The sequence below is a fragment of the Periplaneta americana genome, chromosome 16 (assembly GCF_040183065.1).
Source record: "Periplaneta americana isolate PAMFEO1 chromosome 16, P.americana_PAMFEO1_priV1, whole genome shotgun sequence".
NCBI lineage: Eukaryota > Metazoa > Arthropoda > Insecta > Blattodea > Blattidae > Periplaneta > Periplaneta americana.
The window spans coordinates 141,227,840-141,250,933 of NC_091132.1; the positions used below are offsets into that span (position 1 = coordinate 141,227,840).

A 23,094-nucleotide genomic window follows, 5' to 3' on the forward strand; every position below is an offset into this window, starting at 1 on the left:
TTAACTGTTTATCTGGTATAAAGGTTCATCTACTCTAGAATTATGAATATTGCAATTACTTTGAAATATTTTAATTTTTTTGCATTCACGGTCCTTTGACATGGAATGACCCTGTATGTGTTTTTATAAATAAATAACATTGACAGATATTTAAAATTTACATTAAAGCAAAAGATTTTCATGGTAGAAACTTATCGGAAAAGAGTGATTGCAGAAATGTAAAAAGATGATTTGCAAGAAGATTTTCTACTATTACTGTTCCACATGTCAAGACTAACTGCAACCTCGTTAAACATTTAGAGAAACTGGGTCAATATTGAATAAAATCAGCAAAACACCACTTTGTGTACTTACTGAGGAAAAACTGGATGAAATATGAGAAAGATTGGATCACACCTCATAAAAATATCTCCGTCATTTCGCGCAAAAAATTGGTGTCTCTAAAACCACAGCACATGAAGCCATTAAAATCCTTAAATCCTTAAAAGATACCAGAGATGTGTTGGAGCAGAAGGTCATCATTTCCAACACCTCTTATATTCCAGGTAAGTTCAGTAATAATAAAACTGCCGAGTGTACACGAGAAGGTTTGCCATGTGTTGCATGGCCTTCGTGCCGGTCGCACGTCGCCCGGTCGATCTATATTATGTAGGGCGTAGGCGAATGCTCTCTAGTATATATTACCTACAAAATGGGACACATTACTTGTTAATGTCCAACCTACATAAGAGAAACTTCGATATCCTCTCACACCACAACGTACTTAAATCAATGAAAATTATCTCAGAATTATAACACACTACTCTACAGACACGATGTGATCACTGAGAAGGTTACATACTTAATAGGTAAGAGTTCTGTATCGTGCACAACACGTCATATTGAATAATTAACAAAACAACATCTTCATCACGATTTGTGGTGTGTATTGCTCACGCAAGAAACAATTACCGAAAAACAATGGTGGTGTTGCTATCTGTTTTAACATGTGTATGTAAGCACACCAAGGGGCGAGAGATGCAAGCAGATGAACAAATGAGGACATCGCTGTGGAAATAAAGAACGTATCAAGAGAAAAATTCGAAGCTAATTAAATGCGCAACATATGTTTACAATTGAAATAATAATACCGTGTGATATATGACACGTATTCACATGCAATGGAACAAACTAAAGTCGTAATGTAACTATCACAATGCAAGACTGATTCTATCGATGTCATTTCTCTTCCGACTGTGCTCTTGAATATCATTCAAGTTATCTCGTGACCTTTCCTGTCGTCCGCTCTTCCTTACAGCATTGTTTCATTCGCATTCCTTCCGTCGGTATTCCCTGCTTGCGAGACCTACAGACCACCTCAAACCTCGAACTACACCCCTCTGCACGCGAGATCTTATGTACTCTGCTTGTTATGGCTTAATTTTGTGAGTAAAACAATTAACAATATATATCTCAGTCATAACGTCATACAATACCAGATGGAACTATGAAGTAATTACATATTGAAATACCACTATTTGATTCAGGTAGCATCCATTTTTTTGGTGCAAGAATAATTCGTTTAACATGTTTCTAAATTAGTCTTGAATATATTCCTTAACAAACCATTCCAAACCAATATGAATATAGCATGGATTGTGTATGAAGGTAATTTTTTGTTGGCCTCATTGAGCATCTTTGTTTACGTAAATAAAAAAAAAAACATTAAAGTTAACATAGTACATAAATATTATTTTAACAACCATAGGAAACAAATGTGGGTACATAATGAACAAAAGAACGCCATTTCATGGCAGTTTGTAAAATGACTCGAATGAAAATTAACAGCTACAGTGAGCTCCAAGGTAAAAATACTAATTTTTACTCAATTTATTTTTTTTTTGGTCCAGGTGAAATAGGCCTACTTGCCTTTTACGACAATTCATAAAATACGATTATATTCCATGGACAAAAAAATAAGTAATATTTTACATGGATCAAATGAAGCTTAAATATATATTACCATAGTTCACCCAAATATGTAATTAAGCAATGAAAATATATACCGTTATCTTACTGAATAATTAATACTTAATATGTATGTGTCGCGTGTATAACATATCTGTAGAATTATTCCATCACTGACTATCATTGGTTCATAAATAAACACAAGTAAAGCAGACATTTACCTTCTAATAGCATTAAATTTAACTACATATCTCTCATTCATCGTTAGTTTCGACAGTACATCAAGTTTTCTGTGCGTAAGAGTTTGTTTTAATCATACCTTATCATGCATTTGTGCCCAGTCCTCGATTTACTCTGGAGCTTCTGTAGTGATGTCCATCTGAAGGAACTACACTTTCCAATGATGAAAGAATTATCCAAATCGATTAAATAGTTTCCTAAGATTGCCTCATACAAACACAAACACTCTCTATTTATAATAAGTTAATATTTAGTATATTATAAACACATATGAATGTCATCCAAATAAATGGGTTATGAATATTAATTCGATTGTTGTCCAAGACTGCTTTAAATAAACGCAGTCAATTGTTTTATCTTTATTACTCGTATAATCTGAGATGGCCATGACATTGTGTGTCATGTTATTTTAAAACTAATGTACGTCCTTAAATATAAATCATATCAAAATTTTGCATATAATAAAACTTATCGAGAATCATTTTTAAAGAAACTTTTGTTATGTAACATTTTTCATGATAATCAATAATAAGGGAGATATTTCGATTTATTTAATTTATTAAGCCATGTTGAATGTTGCACACTAGTGAATTGTGAGTGCTTGATCTGTTTGCGAAAAAATGTAATGTGATTGGAAAATGCAACAAGATGGATGAAAGTGAGGACGATTAGATGTGGTGTTGTTTGAACGGAAAAGTGAAAGTGACTATATCAGGACAAAAATACTGGAGAATAATGCACTATGGATAAAAAAAATATATATACTTTGTAGTGAAAAAATTACAATTATTTCCTATGGCGAATTTTAGAGAAATAAATTTTTTTCCTAACAATTTTCATTTAGTCAACCACTTTTAAGATAGGAAAGTATGACTTATACATGGGTAAATCGAGTAAGTAATAAATTCTTCCAGACATGATGAGATGTAATAGTTTCTGGAATAACGTTATATGATATTAGATAAAACTTTAAAAGTGAATAAAGAAAAACTGAAATAGTTGGAAGAAGAGCCAAACTGGAACATACAGTAAAATAATTAATCTTCACAGATTTGAAATTTGTTAAACTGAAAATGAAAATCTCGAACACAAACTATTGTGTTCGTTAGGGATGTCTTGATAGCGAATAGGGATGATAAAGAATGGACACTGAGCGAATTTTCCTGTGTTTTGTTTCTGTGTGCGCCAGCATTTAGTTCCACTTTCAAGCGCTAGAGGTTAGTGTAATCAAGCATACGCTAAAATAATAATTGAGAATAGAGTTGAGACCCAGGATCCAAACATCGCCTACCTTATTGCATAATCCAGTAATGCTTTGCTTCAAATAAATTCAAGTTAACAGCTTGTCCTTATTTCTCAGTGATAAACTAGTTGTAATAATAATATTTTATATTTCAGATATAATAAATTATATTATAAAATAATATAATACATTATAAAATTAAGTATCAAATTCGTTTAATATTTGCATATAATATAATATAATATAATATAATATAATATAATATAATATAATATAATATAATATAATATAATATAATATAATATAATATAATATAATATAATATAATATAATATAATATAATATAATATAATATAATATAATATAATATAATATAATATAATATAATATAATATAATATAATATAATATAATATAATATAATATAATATAATATAATATAATATAATATAATATAATATAATATAATATAATATAATATAATATAATATAATATAATATAATATAATATAATATAATATAATATAATATAATATAATATAATATAATATAATATAATATAATATAATATAATATAATATAATATAATATAATATAATATAATATAATATAATATAATATAATATAATATAATATAATATAATATAATATAATATAATATAATATAATATAATATAATATAATATAATATAATATAATATAATATAATATAATATAATATAATATAATATAATATAATATAATATAATATAATATAATATAATATAATATAATATAGGTATATGGTTTTACTTCTCGTAAGAGTTTTGTTTTTCCATTTTCAGCGCTATCAAATCATTACATATTTTAATTGTTGTTGGGGTCAACGTCTCAACTCTCATTATAAAGGAACTCTAGAGTCTAGACCAGCGGTTCCCAAAGTGTGCTCCGCGGAGCCCTTAGGGCTCTGCGATTGATTCTCAGGGGCTCCGTCTGCTGAAGTTATGAAGATGACAAAAATTGCTGCTTCCATCGAGTCTCTAGAGGGGAAAACAGAAACTACTTCCATCAGGTGAAAAATACTTTCTGAGAAAGTAGTTTGCGTTCTTCTTGCTACATGGAAGCATTAATATTAGATCTATTCGTTACTGGAACTATCTCGATCTTTCTTGCTTGCCAAGTACTTAATGATTCTCGAAATCTATTTTATTTTTATATACTGGGCAGGCAGCGCTTCTTATTCGTGGTAAGTGGAATCTACAATCTATTGACTGTTACGTTGCCTCAAAAAATATATATACTGTACACCTGCATGGCAGAAACATAGTAAAGGTGTGGGACTGCGCATGCTGTTGCGATAGCGGCCGAGGCGTGTGACGTCATCTTTACTGCAGACAGCGATCACAGCTCATTGCGTTGAGTACATTTTCTTTAATAAACCTAACTAGACATTAATTACAATACATAATTTGAACTGATTGTTGCCAATGTTATTCATATCCTTTTCATTGTGCGTTTAAGTTCATGTACTCTTTAAAAGAGTTATGAATAAAATTTAAAAAACTAATAAAAAATTAACAGTAACAGCTTAAAAGTCGCTCCCTCAAATCTGCCATCCTAGGCAGCTGCTTAGTCTGCCGAGGCCTAAATACGCCCCTGATTGCATGTAGGCTACTGTACCTATTAACTTTCTTTTACTTCAGCGCAACAGGAGCATCCAGCACTAATGTAACAATGGAAAATCGCGGAGCCACTGAGTCTACTGTCACAGAGGAATGCCAAATACTAATACAAAGAATTCAAGAATTAGAAGAGAAGAATTACTCTCTAGAAACGAGGATTAAGGAATTGACAGCTGCCAACAGGAAACATGAAGAAGACAAAAGAAAATTACATTAGGATTTAATTTCATTGAAAAACATTAGACAAACAGAAGTTAAATCTAAAGTGGCTGAAATTTTGAAACCATTATTCACTATTGGGCAAATTGATGCTCTTTTGAATAAAACACGTAGGGTGAAATGGTCTGTAGAAGATTACGGTACTGCAATAACACTTCGAAACCTAAGTCCAAAAACATACCGATACTTAAGAACAAAATTAAATTACCCGTTACCTGATTTGTCAACTCTGAGAAAATGAGCAGTAAAACAATTATCGCTTGAGGAAGGTGTACTTCATGATGTCTTAAAATTAATGAAGGCGAGAGCTACAAATATGTCGGAGTTAGATCGTGTAACAGTATTAGCATTGGATGAAATGTATTTAAATGAGGAGGTTTCTTTTGACAGTAGGGAAGAACAAATAATTGGACCTCATAAGGCAGTGCAGGTTGTTTTTGCACGTGGTTTGTTTGCAAGGTGGAAGCAGCCCGTATACTATAAATATGAACAGACAATGACAAAAGAAATCGTAACAGACATAATTTGCCAGTTAGAAGGCAGTGGTTTTCAAGTTGTGGCCACAGTTAGCGATTTAGGTGGAAGTAACAGAAAATTGTGCCGTGATTTGAAAATTTCTACCAAACTAAATTGCAGTTTTCCTAATCCAAATGATTCAACTCGAGAAATATTTGTTTTTTCAGACGCTCCACATTTATTGAAATTACACAGGAATCACTTTCTAGATCATGGTTTCAACTTGAACGGATTGAACATTTCATCAGAACCAATTCATGAACTTTTACGTGCATCCTCGTCCTCTGATACAAAATTAGCTTACAAGTTAACTCCTTTACACTAAAGTGTCCGTGGTACCCAAAGACAAAAAGTTAGTTTGGCAGCACAATTATTTTCCAACAGAGTTGCAAAGGCCTTGAAATGGTGTGGTGAAAACGAGCTGTTGAGATCAAATGAATGGAATGAAACTTCAAAGGCAATAAAATTAACTAATGTTTGGTTTGATTTATTTAATACCGTTTCTAAATTCGGTACCCACCGTGGGCTGCATAGTTACGGAATAAACCTTCAAGATCAGAATATTATACTCTCAGAAATGAATGACTTCGTGACCACAGTTAAAGTAGGAGAAGCAAGCAGGAAATTACCTTATCAGGAGAGGATTCTAATAAATAATAAATCATTAACATTTTTGTATGAGGCAATGAGGTACAAGTACAAAATTGAATACATCATCACAAGAAAACTTAACCAAGATCTGGTAGAAAACTTTTTTTCGGAAATTAGAAGCATGGGTAGAACAAACGATCATCCCTCTGCTTTAGATTTTAAACATACACTGAAGTGGTACATACTAGGTCGAAATCCATTACCTCAGTTTTGTGAGAACAAAAACACCTCCGATTTGCTTTCGGAAGAAGAGGCATTAATAGTGGGTCCTAGTACAAGCCAATCAGAAGTCAATGATAATCTGCAGAAAGAACTATGTGCAACAGCAGAATTTCTTAAAGGCATTCTGAAACCGGTTAAATTTACCAACGATCGAGATCCTGAAGAAAATATAGGTCTCCCAGAAAAAATATATGAAATCTCTGCAAGACAGCGGATATCCCAGGAAGGATTAAAATATATTGCAGGATATGCTGCATCAAAACTTATGGAGCAATACCCGAATCTTGGAATTCCCACAAAATTGTCAACTTCTGCTAATCAAAAAGACTGGATTACTACAGTGTCCCGTGGAAACTTTATTCTCCCTTCTAAGGATCTGCAATTGGTTGCCATGCTTGTTGACAGTATATTCTCAGATGTGCACGGAGATTCTGTTTCTCGTGAGAAATTTATAATAAAAAAGACTGTAAATTTGATTAATTCTGCCATGAAAAACGAAGCAGAAATCAGTTCTCCTCTTCCGCCAGAAGTAAATACGACATTGGTTAGAACAAAAACATTTATTAGAATTAAAGAAATTAATAAAATAATAAAAATGTCTGGAATTTCAAAGAGAAATGTTATAAAGAAAATGAAAAAGATTGCATAAGAATTAGTATTTACTTAACAGAGTGGGATTTATAATGGTGAAATTATATTATGTCGTGTGTGGAATAATAAGGTAAATAATGTAGTAGACTATATTATGTCTCCAATAGCCTGAATATATAAAAATATTTGTTTACTATAATGACAAATTATTCCAAGAAATTCATATACATATGTTAATGAAGGTTCAAAAGTATTTGAATTCATGTACAAAATAATGTATGTTATAAATAAGTGTATAGATCTAAGTATGTATATATTTATTACACATTGTATTGTAATTATTATAAAACCACGTGTATATTACAGAAGGCAATATTATTAATGACACACTGCCATATCACATTGTTTCTTGAAACTTGAGTTTAATATGTAATAGATCATAATTTTATTACGTTATCATTTCAAGGAAGTTCCTGTTGTACTTGAATTCGTGTGTAGTATAATGTGTGTGATATATGGGCCTAATTTTGTGCATATTTGTAGCATAATGTATTATAATTATAAAAGTACGTGTATATTAAAGAAGGCAATTATTAACGTTTGCTATACCATATTACATTATTTCTTGACTCTTGAATTTAATTTATTGATCTCTATTTTATAATGTTATCACTTCAAGGTAGACCCTATTATATATACTGTCAATATTTACTGAATACACAAACAATGATTTTTATTTATTCATTTAAATCTATGGACGCAGATCTAACCATCAACAATCTGTTATGTTGACTGTGTCATTCGAGTGCGGCCTGCAGTAAAGGTGACGTCATGCGCAGACTGAACGAAAACACGCACAGCTTGTCCCACACCTCTACTATGTTTCCACCATGGTACACCTGCATGTTAATTTGATAGCAGATGTGTTAGCTAAACTTTCGTTGAACCGGAACTGTGGCTTAAGACGGGCTCTCTAAGACCTAAGTGTCATTAGCCATCAACCAGTGCTCAGTCAAAGGGAGATAACAACAGCTATAACCTTACTTTCAAAGAAGATAGTGCGAATTCCTGGGAATTGAGTTCGGAATATGTTGCACAAGATCTGTCTCAGAGTCTGCGATGCCTAGTGTAGAGGTATTGAAAGTAACAAACGAAAATATTGTGATTTATATTTGGACATGGGATTCACTGAGTTTGCTGATGAACGTCCACAGTGTATGATATGTAACAAAGTTTTTCCCAATAGTTCTATGTTCCCTACCAAGCTTAGACGGCATTTCTCAATTCAAAAATTCACAAATAAAACTGCAGACTACTTCGAAAGAAAAAGTGACGAACTCCATGCAGTTCAGACAAAATTTTACCTCGTGTAAAAACAAACAACGAGAAAGCACTGAAAACGTCGTACTTGGTTAGTCATGGCCAGGATCTTGCTGGTACACCTCACCCTTGCTGAAACTCTTATGAAACCACTATTAGTGAAGATAGTGAAGTGCATGGTGGTCGAGAAAACTGCAAACTTGATTTCCATTGTGCCCTTGTCAAATAACACTGTGCATAATCGAATCCAGAATCTATGAAAAGATGTAAAAATATAATGATTTCCCGTATGAGTTAAACGAAATTTTCGTTACAACTTGACAAATCCACGGTCTTTGCCGGATTAGCTTTGTTAATGATGTTTGTGCGATATGAATTTTTAGGTTTTTTCATGAAATATTTTGTTCTGCAGCCATTGCCATCCTCTACAAGTGATACTAAATTTTTTTCCTTCTTCATTGAAAACTCGATACCGTGGGACAATCGCATTGACGTTTGCACAGATGGCGCAAAGGCCATGGTAGGTCCTGTTGCTGGCGCTATTGCAAGGATCAAGAAAGTTTAAAAAACTGCACTGTGTACTACACCAACACGCCCTGCAACGAAAAAATGCCAGCATTATTGAAGCAGGTAGGCCTACTAGACAATGCCGTCAAAATTATCAACTTCGTTAAGACACGACCTTCGCAGTATAGGCTACATTTTTTTTTTCTATGTATATTACTTTAATTTAATTGTAGAGATTTTTTCGGTACTTTACTGGAAGTTATATTATTTCAACATTCTTATAAGGTGTTATCCTGAACTTTCCTAATGGCATATTCTAGAGCGGCTTGTGATAAGACAACTTTACAAAACATAAGCGATCGGTTATATATATATATATATATATATATATATATATATATATATATATATATATACTTCCTGTGTGAAGATATGGGTAGTATACACAAATCATTGTTAGTAATATTACACACAGAAGTGTGATGGTTGTCGCGCTGTAAAGCGTTGTCCCGATTATATGAACTTCGAACGGAAGTTCCTTCACTTTTGAATTACCAGAACAGTTTGCTAGCAGATTATTTGAATGATCAGGAATGGTTGTACAAATTATGTTACTTGGCAGACATTTTTCAAAAACGAATTCAGCACAAGGTAAACAGAAGACTATATTCGATGCTGATGACGAAATTGTCGCACTGAAGAAAAAGATAGCGTTCTACATAGAAAGCGTCGACAATAAGGATCTTACATTTCTCATTGACTTCAAACTTTATAGAAGAAAATAACGTAACAACGAATGTCTCATTCATATCAATAATGAAATAACACCTTGACCATTTGCTTCAAAATATGAATTCATACATTCCAAAGGACACTCAGGATTCGATTCTAAAGAAATATGAGTGGATTGTAGATCCCTTTCCAGTGATGGCAAAACCAGCAGCCCTCACTGCTTCAGATATGAGGTCCTTATAGACATGGTTACGAACAGCCACTGTCAGGCATTTCCTTAATTTTGGGCTAAGTTAGGGAAGGATCTTTTGATATTAAATTCAAAAGCTAAATTTCTCTCACTGCCTTTTGGTACTGTGTACCTCAGTGAAACGACCTTTTCGAGGTCTACAAAAACAAAATACGAGGCGATTCCAGAAAGTAAGTTTCCCTATTTAAAAAAAAGAACACACACTTTCAGGAAAACATTTATTGGCAACAGGTACAGCAATGTTTCAGCTATTTTTTAACATAGCCACCATCAGAATTGAGACACTTGTATCGTGGGATCAACTTTTGTATCCCTCTGTCGTAAAACTCTGCCGCCTGTGAATGGAACCAGCGTGTGACAGATGTCTTCAGCTCTTCGTCGTTGCCAAAACAGGAATTTCTTGAGGTGCAAGAAAACGTGAAAATCGCTGGGAGCAAGATCAGGACTGTAGGGTGGATGATCAAACAACTCCCAGCCAAATTCCGTCAAAACAGCTGCTGTGTCGCCGAGCCGTATATGGACGAGCATTATCATGGAGGAGCACAACACCTGCAGTAAGCATTCCACGCCTCTTGTTTTGAATGGCACGTCGCAATTTTCGCAGTGTTTCACAGTAATGGTCAGCGTTCACTGTTTCACCTCTTGGAAGGAAGTCAATGAGCAGAATGCCCTTCCTGTCCCAGAACACTGTGCACATCATTTTCCGTACCGACAGCGTCTGTTTAAATTTCGTCCTAACCAGAGATCCACTATGCCGCCAATGCATTGACTGCTGCTTGGTTTCCGGGGTGAAGTGCGAAATCCAAGTCTCATCGCCCGTGACGATCCTGTCGAGGAACTCTTCGCCGTCATCGTGATACCGTTGCAGAAATGTCAGTGCTGCTCCTACATGTTGCATTTTGTGTTCGGTTGTCAGGTTTTTCGGCATCCACCTGGCACACACTTTTTTGAACAGCAGGTGCTTAGTGACAATCTCATGCAACAAGGATCGCAATATCTGCGGAAAATGGCTGCTCAGCTCCGTAATCGTGAAGCGACGGTTCTCCATGATGCACTGCCGCACCAGCTCAACACGATCATCATTGATGAGGGACGGTCGCCCACTGCGCTCTTCATCATGGACACTTTGACGACCTTCGGAAAACTACCTACAGCAGTGACGCACCATCTGCTTACTCATGATGTTCGGCCCATAGACCTGACAGAGCTGCCGATGAATTTCAATTGGCGCAATGTTTTGTGCATTAAAGAACTTTATCACCGACCAAACCTCGCAGGCGGCGGGAGAAGGAATAAGAGCTTCCATTTCGGACCACTGCTGCCACGCTACTGCCACCAGGCGGGACCTGTCCGGCTGGCATATGATTGATACGTCATAGATCTGTTACGCATGCGCAATTGACACAGCTAATTACGTTTACTTTCAAGGGGAAAAAATCGGGAAACTTACTTTCTGGCTGCGCCTCGTATCAAACTTGTTTGGACACAGAAGACGTCTTCAACTGACTTGTATGACACCGGACATTGACAAACTCTGTCGCAAGAAACTGGCACATTCTTCACATTAACTTCGGGTGTACATGTAACATTGTAACATTTTTTAAATATCTTAACTACTTGTTAATATCATTTTGTAGATTTAAATAAATTATATCCAGTACTTTTTTTACTATTATTTCCTTTATATATATATATATATATATATATATATATATATATATATATATATATATATTCATACTTCCGTTTATGTATCGTGCGAAATATATATATATATATATATATATATATATATATATATATATTCATACTTCCGTTTATGTATCGTGCGAAATATGCTTCATAGAACGTAGACAGATAAAACTAAAAAGTAAACATTTCTTGAGGCTCCACGAGAAACTTTTGTTTCAAAAAGGGCTCCGTGGCTGAAAAAGTTTGGGAACCGCTGGTCTAGACATTACAGTTAATGACGGATTTATTATTTTATGGATTCAATTTATTTTATTTGAGTACATAATGTACCTTACTTACTTACTGGCTTTTAAGGAACCTGGAGGTTCATTGCCGCCCTCACATAAGCCCACCATTGGTCCCTATCCTGAGCAAGATTAATCCAGTCTCTACCATCATATCCCATCTCCCTCAAATCCATTTTAATATTATCCTCCCATCTACGTCTCGACCTCCCCAAAGGTCTTTTCCCCTCTGGCCTCCCAACTAACACTCTATATGCATTTCTGGATTCGCCCATATGTGCTACATGCCCTGCCCATCTCAAACGTCTGGATTTAATGTTCCTAATTATGTCAGGTGAAGGATGCAATGCGTGCAGCTCTGCGTTGTGTAACTTTCTCCATTCTCCTGTAACTTCATCCCTCTTAGCCCCAAATATTTTCCTAAGAACCTTATTGTCAAAAACCCTCAATCTCTGTTCCTGTCTCAAAGTGAGAGTCCAAGTTTCACAGCCATACAGAACAACCGGTAATATAACTGTTTTATAAATTCTGACTTTCAGATTTTTTGACAGCAAACTAGATGACAAAAGCTTCTCAACCGAATAATAACAGGCAATTCCCATATTTATTTTGTGTTTAATTTCCTCCCGAGTGTCATTTATATTTGTTACTGTTGCTCCAAGATATTTGAATTTTTCCACCTCTTCGAAGGATAAATCTCCAACTTTTATAGTTCCATTTCGTACAATATTCTGATCACGCGACATAATCACATACTTAGTCTTTTCGGGATGTACCTAGATGTATTAATTATACGTGTTATATTTCCGCTGTGTCGACTGCTAGCTGGTGTGATGTCAGCGCCAATTCTAGGGAGAAAGCAGAATCTCATGCTTTAGCTGGCTTGAAGGTCATTGAAAGCAGTCTGGCTATATCAAAGGTACCGACGCGAAGTGTCCATTCTTTATAATCCCTATTTGCTGTCTCTTGATCTCTGTCTAAGAGTTCTGTTACAAATCCTCTCATTTGCAAATACTGCCATTAGTCTGCTAGCTGGTAGCAGCAGAAGAACTTGGGTTATTGCGCAGTGCAAAAACTTGTTAAGTTTAATTATACTATTGTATTCTATTTATTTAAAAGGAATAGTGGAAGAAAGGCAGATCTGCAGGGAAAAACACTGAAAGCCAGAGTATGTATATTGTACTGATTGTGCAAGATTCGAGATTACTTTGACAGGGAAGCAAATAATTGTCCTCTACTCAATTTAAAACGAGTTACTGAAGCTGTGTTTAATTGTCCTCTACTCAATTTAAAACGAGTTACTGAAGCTGTGTTGGAAAGAATTTGAGGAAATAATGATGCCGAAACTGATCAGGAAGAAAAAAAAAAGGAAATTGGTTGGATCACTGACTGAGAAGAAATCAAACAATCATCCCTATCTAAGGCTGCACTGAAAGGAATGGTGAATGGGAGAAGAGTTCGGGACAGAAAAAGATCAGATGACAGACGATATTAAGATACATGGATCATATAGGGAGACTAAGAGGAAGGTGGAAAATAAGAAAGATTGGAGAATGCGAGTTTTCAGTGAAAGACTTGACCTTGTGCAGAAAACTATGAATGAATACCCTAAAATTTCATACAAACATATGGATGTGAAACTTTAAGTATTCAACGGAGATATAATTAATATTCATAGGATGTGCTCTCTCTATACAATTGTTGCAATAGTGTTCGCTTCAAAAGTTTTGGCCCAGAGACTAAATTCAGGATAGACACAATCACAATATTACATTGTGTAATACAAATACAAAATCATCCCACAAACTTAAAAAAAAAAGAGTATTAATTCTACTGAAAATGTTTACTTAATTGAAACTTTAAACATAACCATCTTTTGATTAGAGACTAGTTGGCATATAGTCCATATGGCGCAAATCATATAAAAAAGAAAATCCTCGTGGTGAGATAGCCCATGAAGGGTCAAGATCGACCAGCTTGTTCACCTCAACCAAGGTGAACGATCATAAAATCAGTATTATGGGATTAATGTGTGAACAGCATGATGACTTCCTCACCCACACCATTATAGCTGGATTATGTCATACAATTGCTACTCACTGTAGCTTCCCAAATTCATCAAAACTGTGGTTGGACATTGGTCCCATACACTAGTCGAGATTTTGTGAGAGATTTTCGTCTCCCATAAGGACACGAATCACCATTCATTTCATATCATCAGTCTAAGGCACAATATTTTAGACTACACAGCTATGGCAAAGATAAACAAGAAAATTGTTTAACAAAATCAGAACCTGGAAATATTAATTACGCAAATTATCACAATACAGGCTTATTAATATTTGATTATATACTACGATTTTAGAAGACTGTCACAGTATGTTCACTGTATTATTAAATTTCATTTGCTAAAAAGCAAAATTAAATTGCATACATTTAATTCTGAATATTATTATTATAATAGATTATTTTAACCTGATTTTGGTTGTATACGAGTACTATAGAACCACAGTCTAATATATACAGTCACGAAGCTTGAGTTGATGAGGGTACTAGGAACAATAGACTGTGTCGGTACTGTTTCACATTGTATGTGATGAGGCGATAGTAGCGCTCCTAGTGGGTTAGCAACTATCTATGGATGCATATTCCCTACATATTGCGCTTCGTGACTGTATATACTAAACTGTGATAGAACATTCAGTCAACACATTTATACCTAAAATTTTGGTTATACATCTTGATTACACAACTTTTAACACTATATCACTTCGGAATATGTATTATATGTCTTTCTCGTGTTAAATTTTACTGTACCTGGTTAACATGTTTCAGCCTGTTATTGGCCTTCTTCAGAACTGGTTGTTGCTGCTCTCGGCACCTTTTGTTTTGTTTCCTGTGAGGGTGTGTTTGTGTAGTGTAATGTGGAGTCAAAGCGTGTGTTCTAAAATTGAGTTGTGTGTTGAGAATTTCATTTGGATGTGTTTTTGTGTGTCTGTATATTTCGTATTGTTCTAGTGTGTTTAGTTTCCGGCTTTTTGGTTGGATGTGTAGAATTTCCATGTCTGTGTTGATATCTATTTAGGTGTGGTTAGCATTTGTGATGTGTTCTGCATATGTGGAAGTGTTTTGTAATTTTGTTATGGCTGTGATGTGTTTTTTGTAACGTGTTTGAAATTATCTGCCTGTCTGTCCTATGTAGAAATTGTTGCAGGTGTTACATTTGAGTTTTTATACGGCTGTGTGGTTGTATTTGTTTGTTTGTGTTTTTTGTGTGTTGAGATGCTTTTGTAGAGTATTATTTGTTCTGTATGCGATATTGTAATTTAATTTCTTGAATGAGGCTGCAATCTTGTGTGTGTTTTTGTTTTCGTACGTTAGTGTGATGTATTTTTTGTGTTCTTGTGTTTGTGTTGTATTCTTATGTTTTTTGTTATTATGTTTTGTCTTTCGTATTATGTTGTCTATTATGTTGGGTTTGTATCCGTTTCCTTGTGCTATGTGTTTAGCTCTTCTTTGTAATCATGTTGGTTCATTGGTATGTTGAATAGTCTGTGTACCGTTGTTCAGAATGCAGCTTGTTTGTGTTGTGTTGGGTGGTTGGATGTGTTGTATATGTGTGTTGTTGTTGTTGTTGTGGGTTTTCTGTAGACTTTGAATGTGTGTTTGTTGTCGACTTTCGTTATTGTGATGTCTAGAAAATTTATGGATTTGTTATTTTCAGTTTCTAATGTGTAGTGTAGCTTTGGGTGTATTTTGTTTATATGTTAATGCAGGCTTTGGATCTGTCTTTTATTTCCTTTGTATAGTATTAGGCGCCAAGACCAGCAACAACCAGTTCTGAAGAAGGCCAATAACAGGCCGAAACATGTTAACCAGGTACGGTAAAATTTAACATGAGAAAGACATATAATACATATTCCGAAGTAAAATTTTGGGTAAAATTGATTGACAGGAGGAAAGATGCCTACTTTTCTTAGGTCATGACTGCTTTTACCAAAAGATGGTTCTGATCTTAGCTATACTCAAAACTCTTAACAATAAAGCAAAAATAAGTACGAGACATTGCGAAAACACTCCCATTGTTTATATACGAGGATGGATCGAAAAGTAACGCACAATAATTAAAAAAAAAAACAAAGTTTAATAGGTAAACAAAAATAAAAAAATACACAAATGAACTCACATATTTTAGCTACTTTTCTACATAGGCGCCAAGTTTCTCAACACATTTCTCTCATTGTGGTACCGGTTTCAGTTTACCCTGTTCATAGAAGTCCATTTGGTTGGAGTAGAGCCATCTGCAGACAGTTGATTGCACTTCTGCATTGGTCCAAAGCGATGGCCTGCCAGGACCAAACAGATGAAAGTCTGACAGTGCAAAGTTTTGACTGAATGGTGAATGCTGGAGCACCTCCCAACCAAATGTGTTGATTTTCTCACGAACAGAAGCCGCAACATGGGGACGAGCATTGTCATGAAGAAGTTTGACATCGTCAGTATTAATGTTATGGCGTTTGCAATGAAGGGCACAACACAACTTTACCAATATTTGAATATAGGTTGCAGCATTCACAATGGTTCCGTGTTTCGCAAAGTCCACCAATAAAACACTATGCATAGTCTATCTCAGAACACAGTCACAAGCACTTTTACTTTGAATTTTTTCTTTACTGGGGAAGCAGCATGTTTCCACTCCATAGAGACCCGCTTTGTTTCGGGCATGTAGTGGTACACCCAGGACTCATCACCAGTGATAATTCCTTTCAGAAAGTCATGTTCTTCTGCAGCATAATGCCTTAAGTGATCCAAGCATGTCATCATTTGCTGACCTTGTGGTCATCTGCCAGGTTCTTAGGCACCCAGCGGGCACTAACTTTATGAAATTTCAATGTGTCATGCACGAAATCGTACACAGCACCGTATGAAATGTTGAACTGCTGAGATAAGGTTCACAGTTGGATCTGCCGGTCATTCAAAACTGCCGCCTCAATGCCTGTGACATTCTGCTGGGTTGCAGCGTTTACCAGTTGGCCAGAACGTGGCGAATCACAAAGGTTTTTACAGCCATCTGCAAAGAATGTGCACCACCTGGAGATTGTGCTACGGTCCTTACAGTCTTCCCTGTACATGCCACACATGTCCCTGTGAATTACACTCGGGTTATGTCCTTCAGCTCACAAAAATTGCACAACACTTCGCTGCTCTTCACAAGTTCACGACAGTAACATGCGCGCCATCTTTGTTGCGTAGTTCACGCTCCCTCACTAGAGCTGCACATGCAAAACAAATTGTGTCTGTAATGAAAGCTTCGAATTATATCTTGGTGAAATGTCAACATCCCAGCTACAATATCAACGCAGAAAAAAATTACTGTACATTACTTTCTGATCCATGCCTTATAAAAACATCTAGCAGGAAGCAAGTATTCAGCATAAAAGCATTATCAATGTGTTCTCTTCCCCTCCAACACACATACGCACACACACTGTCTCTCCCTCTACATCTCAATCTCAGACATAACATCATCAGTATTTCTCTCAATAGCAGGACAAAAATAAAATATAACATACCTTTACCAGTAAGCCGAAGATCAGCATTATCTGGCCTCAGGTAAAGTCTAAATTCAGCTCTGCTTGTAAACATTCTGTATGGTTCAGTAGTACCTTGCGTAGTTAAATCATCTATAAGGACACCAATATAGCCATCTGTTCGTCCAATGTGAAATTCTGGCTTTCCTTGCACCTAAGAGAAGTTACAGTTATCATCAGATTTTCTTTTAATATACATAAGTTTCAGCAAGGCATCAGGCACGTAACATTAAAGATTTTCCTGTTTAAAAGTTTTATCACATTCCTCTCTTCTACAGAATGTACAATCAGGGCGGGTAAATCACTAAGTGAGGGAACATACATAAGAACCCAAAGTTCAGCTGACATAGACTTACATAGTAACGTGAGTGGAATTGCTGTTTTTTTTTTTTTTATGAGAATAGTGTATTTTATATGAATTAAACGGAATTAAGTGACAGTAAATGCATGTGAGTATACCAGTTGAGGGTAATGTTATGATATAATAGTATAGTAATGATTTTATACTTTATTTTGGACAAAAGCATTTAAGGGTATATGTACGTGAGCATCAGGTTCGAAATTTCTAAAATTTTATAAGAAAATGAACTCACAATTGGACAAAAATTACAAGGTACCACAACAAGACTTATTAGAAATTAAATATCTAATAAACGTATAAAAAAAGTTACTAATAATATTTTTCAAACCAGTTTTATCAGAGTATGAAAAAAACAAAAAAATTCTGCAGTTACATCATTTGGTAACCATAACATTGTTATGGTCTAACATCTTTAATATTTCTTCTGCATGTAATAAACACTTGTTTCTGAAAAGTAGACTACTCTCAGACATGTAGAGTTGTTTATTTTAATACAATTAATTTTTTATTTGTTCTATATAAAATATATTAAAATTTACATAATGTTTTGTGACCTAATTTTTCTATTATCAAAGAAATGGGCATTATTGTAGTCTACCTTTTGCATAAATTCATGTTAAATCAGTGCACAAAATTTCAAAATTCTATCTCTAATGGTTGTGGAGTTATGAAATAATATGTGTGAAAATTTTCAAATTTTGGAAAATTTAATTTAAAGTAAAAAGTGAATTCTTAAAAATATTATTAGTAATCTTTTTTATACTTTTATCGGATATTGAAGTTCTAATAAATCTTGTTGTGGTACCTGTATTTTTTTTTAATTGTGAGTTCATTTCCTTACAAAATTTTAGAAATTTAGAGCCTGCATTTTCTCATAATAATGTGGTCGTTCACGTACATATACCCTTAAGAATTAATCAACTCTCACAATGCGCAGCTGTTTTGTGCCTGGTTGTAAATCAGGGTATGTGACGGGAGATGGTAAACACTTCTTTAAACCCCTAAAAAATAGTTTAGATGAATGGAACAGGGTAATTCCGAGAAGTGACTGCTCATTGACAGAGAAAGTTCAGGTTTGCGATGTTCACTTTAACAATGACATGATAGTGAAGGTAGACTCCTTTGTAATACAAGGGAAAACAGTTGAACTAAAACGTGATAAATGCAAATTAACAACAGATGCTATGCCACACCAATTCTCTGGAAATCCAAAATATTTCAATTTTAAACCGAGCAAAAGAAAGGCTCCTAAAGTACGAAATAATCAGGCTCATCAACAGAAGAGAAAAAAGACTGAGGAACCCAAAATTATATCACAAGAATCGAATGCAGTTAGTGAAGCAGTGGATGAAGCCGAGTGTAAGTATTCGTCGATTATAAACAATGATCTTTCAGATGAAGTGATTCAACTTCGAAAAGAAGTAAAGCGGCTGTGACTTCTCCTCTCTGAAAGTAGGAAAAAGAAGGGTTATGTAAATGAAATAAATAAATTAAGAAGGTTGTTAAAATAAATTTGTTAAATGATAAACAAAAAGTCGTGGTTCGAACTATGATGAAGAAGAGTCCGGGTGGAATGAGGTATGTATCAGAATTTATCTTAGAGAGTTTGATGTTATTAATAAAATCGAGAAAAGGCTATGAACATTGTTTGAACCATCACTTATTGCCATTGCCTTCACTTTCTTCGTTAAGGAAGCTATTCCGTGAGATGAAATGCAATTATAGCATTAGTCCATATGTACTCTCAGCAGTAGCCAATGTTATGGAAGATGATGACAATCGCCATAATTGTGTTTTAATATTCGATGAGGTGAAATTAAGAGAGGATATCAGATATAATTCGAGTAGCTGCACTTTTGATGGATTTGTTAATATGGGCCAATTCACAAAGGAAGAAGCCAAAAATGTTTTAGGACTATGATTTGGTATATTTTCTCGTCCTTTAATGAAGAACTGGGTGCAGCCTAATGTTATTTATTTAAGTAAGAACGCAACTGACGTCGCCACACTAGCAAAAATAATCGTACAAGTCATTGCGGAACTGAAAAAGAACAATATAAGGGTAATGGCTTTAACTTGTGATGGTAGTCAACCTAACAAAAAAGCGTGGAAGGAACTTGGAATTTCAGGGAAAATTAACCAGGTTAATAAAATTATGTAACAAACCCTTGTGATTCCAATAGAAACAATTTTTATTCTTGGTGACATTTGCCATGAAATGAAGTATGTGCGAAATAATTTCCACAAATCAAATAACGTTGTATATAATGGCAACGTCATACAGTATGAATGTTACAGGAAACTCTACAATTTTGACATACTGTCAGGCGATGGGAAGAGGCTAGCTCCCCACATAACATCAAATCATTTAGACCCTCGGGCAGTGTTTTTCAAACTGGTAGGCGCCAGAATTTACCAAGGGAGGTGCGAGAATTTACTCGATTTTTGTACCGAAGTTGCAAAATATGCATTATATTCGAAATAAAACAAAACTACTCAGTAATAACATTTTTCTTTTCATTCGTCCTTGATAACAATCAGATGCATGGGAAGTGCAGTCTGGCAACAGCGTCCATGACTTAGTGTGATTGTAACTAGAGTAGATGAGCAGCATTAGTGACTAGTGTCACCAAGTGTAGTGAGATTTAGAAGCTTGTTCCACTACGTCTGTTTTCCTTTTGAAAATTAGTAGTTCGTGAGTGTGCTATCCCAATGGATAAGTTTTTAAATACCGGTACGTACAAGAAACGTGAACTAGACAAGGCTGAACCAAGTGTTTTCGAGAAACCAAAACTGACATAAAAGTGCATTTTTCTCAACAAGTGTCTGTGCTCAAAAAATTACTATTAGGATCATACAAAGTAGCATATTGTGTGGCACGTTGCAAGAAATCCCACATCATAGCTGCATCATAGCTGCATCATAGCATTCAGAAATTGATATGGTTGCCTTTCGCAAATTCTTATCTTTATGAAATTGGATTTTCACCCTTGGCAGTGATCAAGTCCAAATATAGATCAAGAATAAATTTCCAAAATGAGATGCGCATTGCCATTTCAAAATCTGAACCTAGATTCGAAAAACTGTGTGAAACCAAGGAAGCTCATACAACCCACTGATTTGGCTGAACATTATTCCAGTAGTCAGTTAATAACATCTATTTTTCTGTTTTTGCTACGGGTTGTGATTTTTCCATCGTCAAGTGAATGGACAGCGTAAGTGATAAACATTAAAAATATATATTTTTCTAACTTAGTAACTCATATTTCATATTTCAAGTGTATCAACAGTAAATAAACATATGAAAGAGGTTTTTGTCTTTCATTATCGCATATTAAAAGTTGTTGTTGTTTTCTAATGCCAGGCGTTTGACAATAAAGTCATTTGATCTCTTGCACGCCAATATTTTTCAAAGATATTATCACGGTCAGCCACTGAAGCACAGATTTTGAGGTGTTCCGAATCCATTTCTTGGTTTGAGTTGCACAATGGGCAGTTAGGGGACTGATATATTCAATTCTATGCAGGTGTTTGGTCAAACAATCATGGCCTGTTGCCAATCTAAATGCAGCTACAGACGATTTTCGTGGTAAATCGGGAATTAACTGTGGATTATGATGGAGAGTGTTCCATTTTTTTCCCTTGTGATTGTGTTATCAAATTTTGTTTGTTGAAGTCTAAGTATGCAGATTTAATAAATCTCTTCACAGAGTAATATGTAGATTTAGTAACAGGTCTGTAAGTAGCAGTGCTGCCCTTCTTTGCTAATGCATCTGCATTCTTGTTTCCCAGGATTCCACAATGCGATGGTATCCATTGGAATACAATTCTTTTACTGAGTGATATTAATTGAGAGAGCATTTTAGTTATTTCTGCTGTTTCAGATGAAGATGTGTGTTTAGAGACTATTGATAGAATAGCTGCTTTGGAGTCTGACAATATAACTGCATTCTTAAATTTATTGATGGCATAGAAGATTCCTGAGACTTTCACTTATTGCAACGATTTCTCCAACAAAACTTGTTGTTCCATATCCAAGAGATCTATAAAGTGAGAAGAGACAGCACGTAACACCTGCACCGGCACCTTGTTCTCTGGAGATCAAGGATCCGTTGGTGTATGAATGAAGACAGTTTTGTGGGGGGTTCCTAATATTAATTGTCTCTAAAGACAATTGTTTCATTATTTCAGTGTTTACTTCTGGTTTCAGTCTTTCTTCTGTTAAATTTAGATTATATTCTATATTTAATAGAGTTAAAGGGCTTGGTTTAATTTGTAAGTTTTCTTTTAAATTCGGGATATTGATTTTCTGTTTTAATTCTTGAACCATGGATATGAAACTTTTTTGAGTTTTCAATCTACAGAGAGGATTGTATGAAAGCCAATTGCATATTAAAAGTTAACTGTCAAGAGGGGAGGCATGTGCTGCTTTCCGAAGCTCAGGGGATCCACGACAGAAAAAAGTTTGAAAACCCCTGCCGTAGGGCATTTCAGAAGATGAGCGTAAAATTAACGATGCAGCTCTTTAGCAGGTCCGTGGCTTTGGGTATTAAATTTTGCCGAGAAGTGGGTGTACATGGATTCGAGAACAGTGAGAACACTGAAATATTTACAAATGATATGAACGACTTATTCGATGCAATGAATTCTAAATTACCAATTAAAGCACTACAAAATGATGATAAGCAGCACAAAACAAAGTTCTCCAACGCAACGATAATTCATTTGCATCGAATCAGACTTTGGAATGTTACTGTGAAGGGTACACTTCACTTGGCTGAAAGTCTTTGGGCGGCAGGTTATAAATATGTTCTAATTGCCAAATTAAACCAAGACCCTGGTAAAAGACATTTTGGTCTTATCCCAGGTTTGAGCAGTGATGACCATCTAACGTCAATTGATTTCCTAAACTTACACCAGCTCCAGTCCATCTATGTGCCAGTGAAAGGTGTATTGTCATCAAAAGCAAATTGTGAAGATACAATTGATAATAAGCTGACGTCATCTATGCAGCAAAAGCCAAAATACGGCACGCATTAATGTTGAGAAAAGTAGGAACATTAAGGTG

General features: G+C 34.9%; 1 protein-coding gene across 2 annotated transcripts in view; it reads right to left on the reverse strand.

Annotated features, from left to right (window-relative positions):
• The window catches only part of LOC138691272 (protein MTO1 homolog, mitochondrial), a 118,296-nt gene that overhangs the window by 21,549 nt on the left and 73,653 nt on the right, over nt 1-23,094 (reverse strand). For both annotated transcript variants that reach the window (XM_069813102.1, XM_069813103.1), the window contains exon 8: nt 17,648-17,819. In XM_069813102.1, coding sequence (XP_069669203.1) covers nt 17,648-17,819 — 172 coding nt within the window. The remainder of the gene's footprint in view (nt 1-17,647; nt 17,820-23,094) is intronic.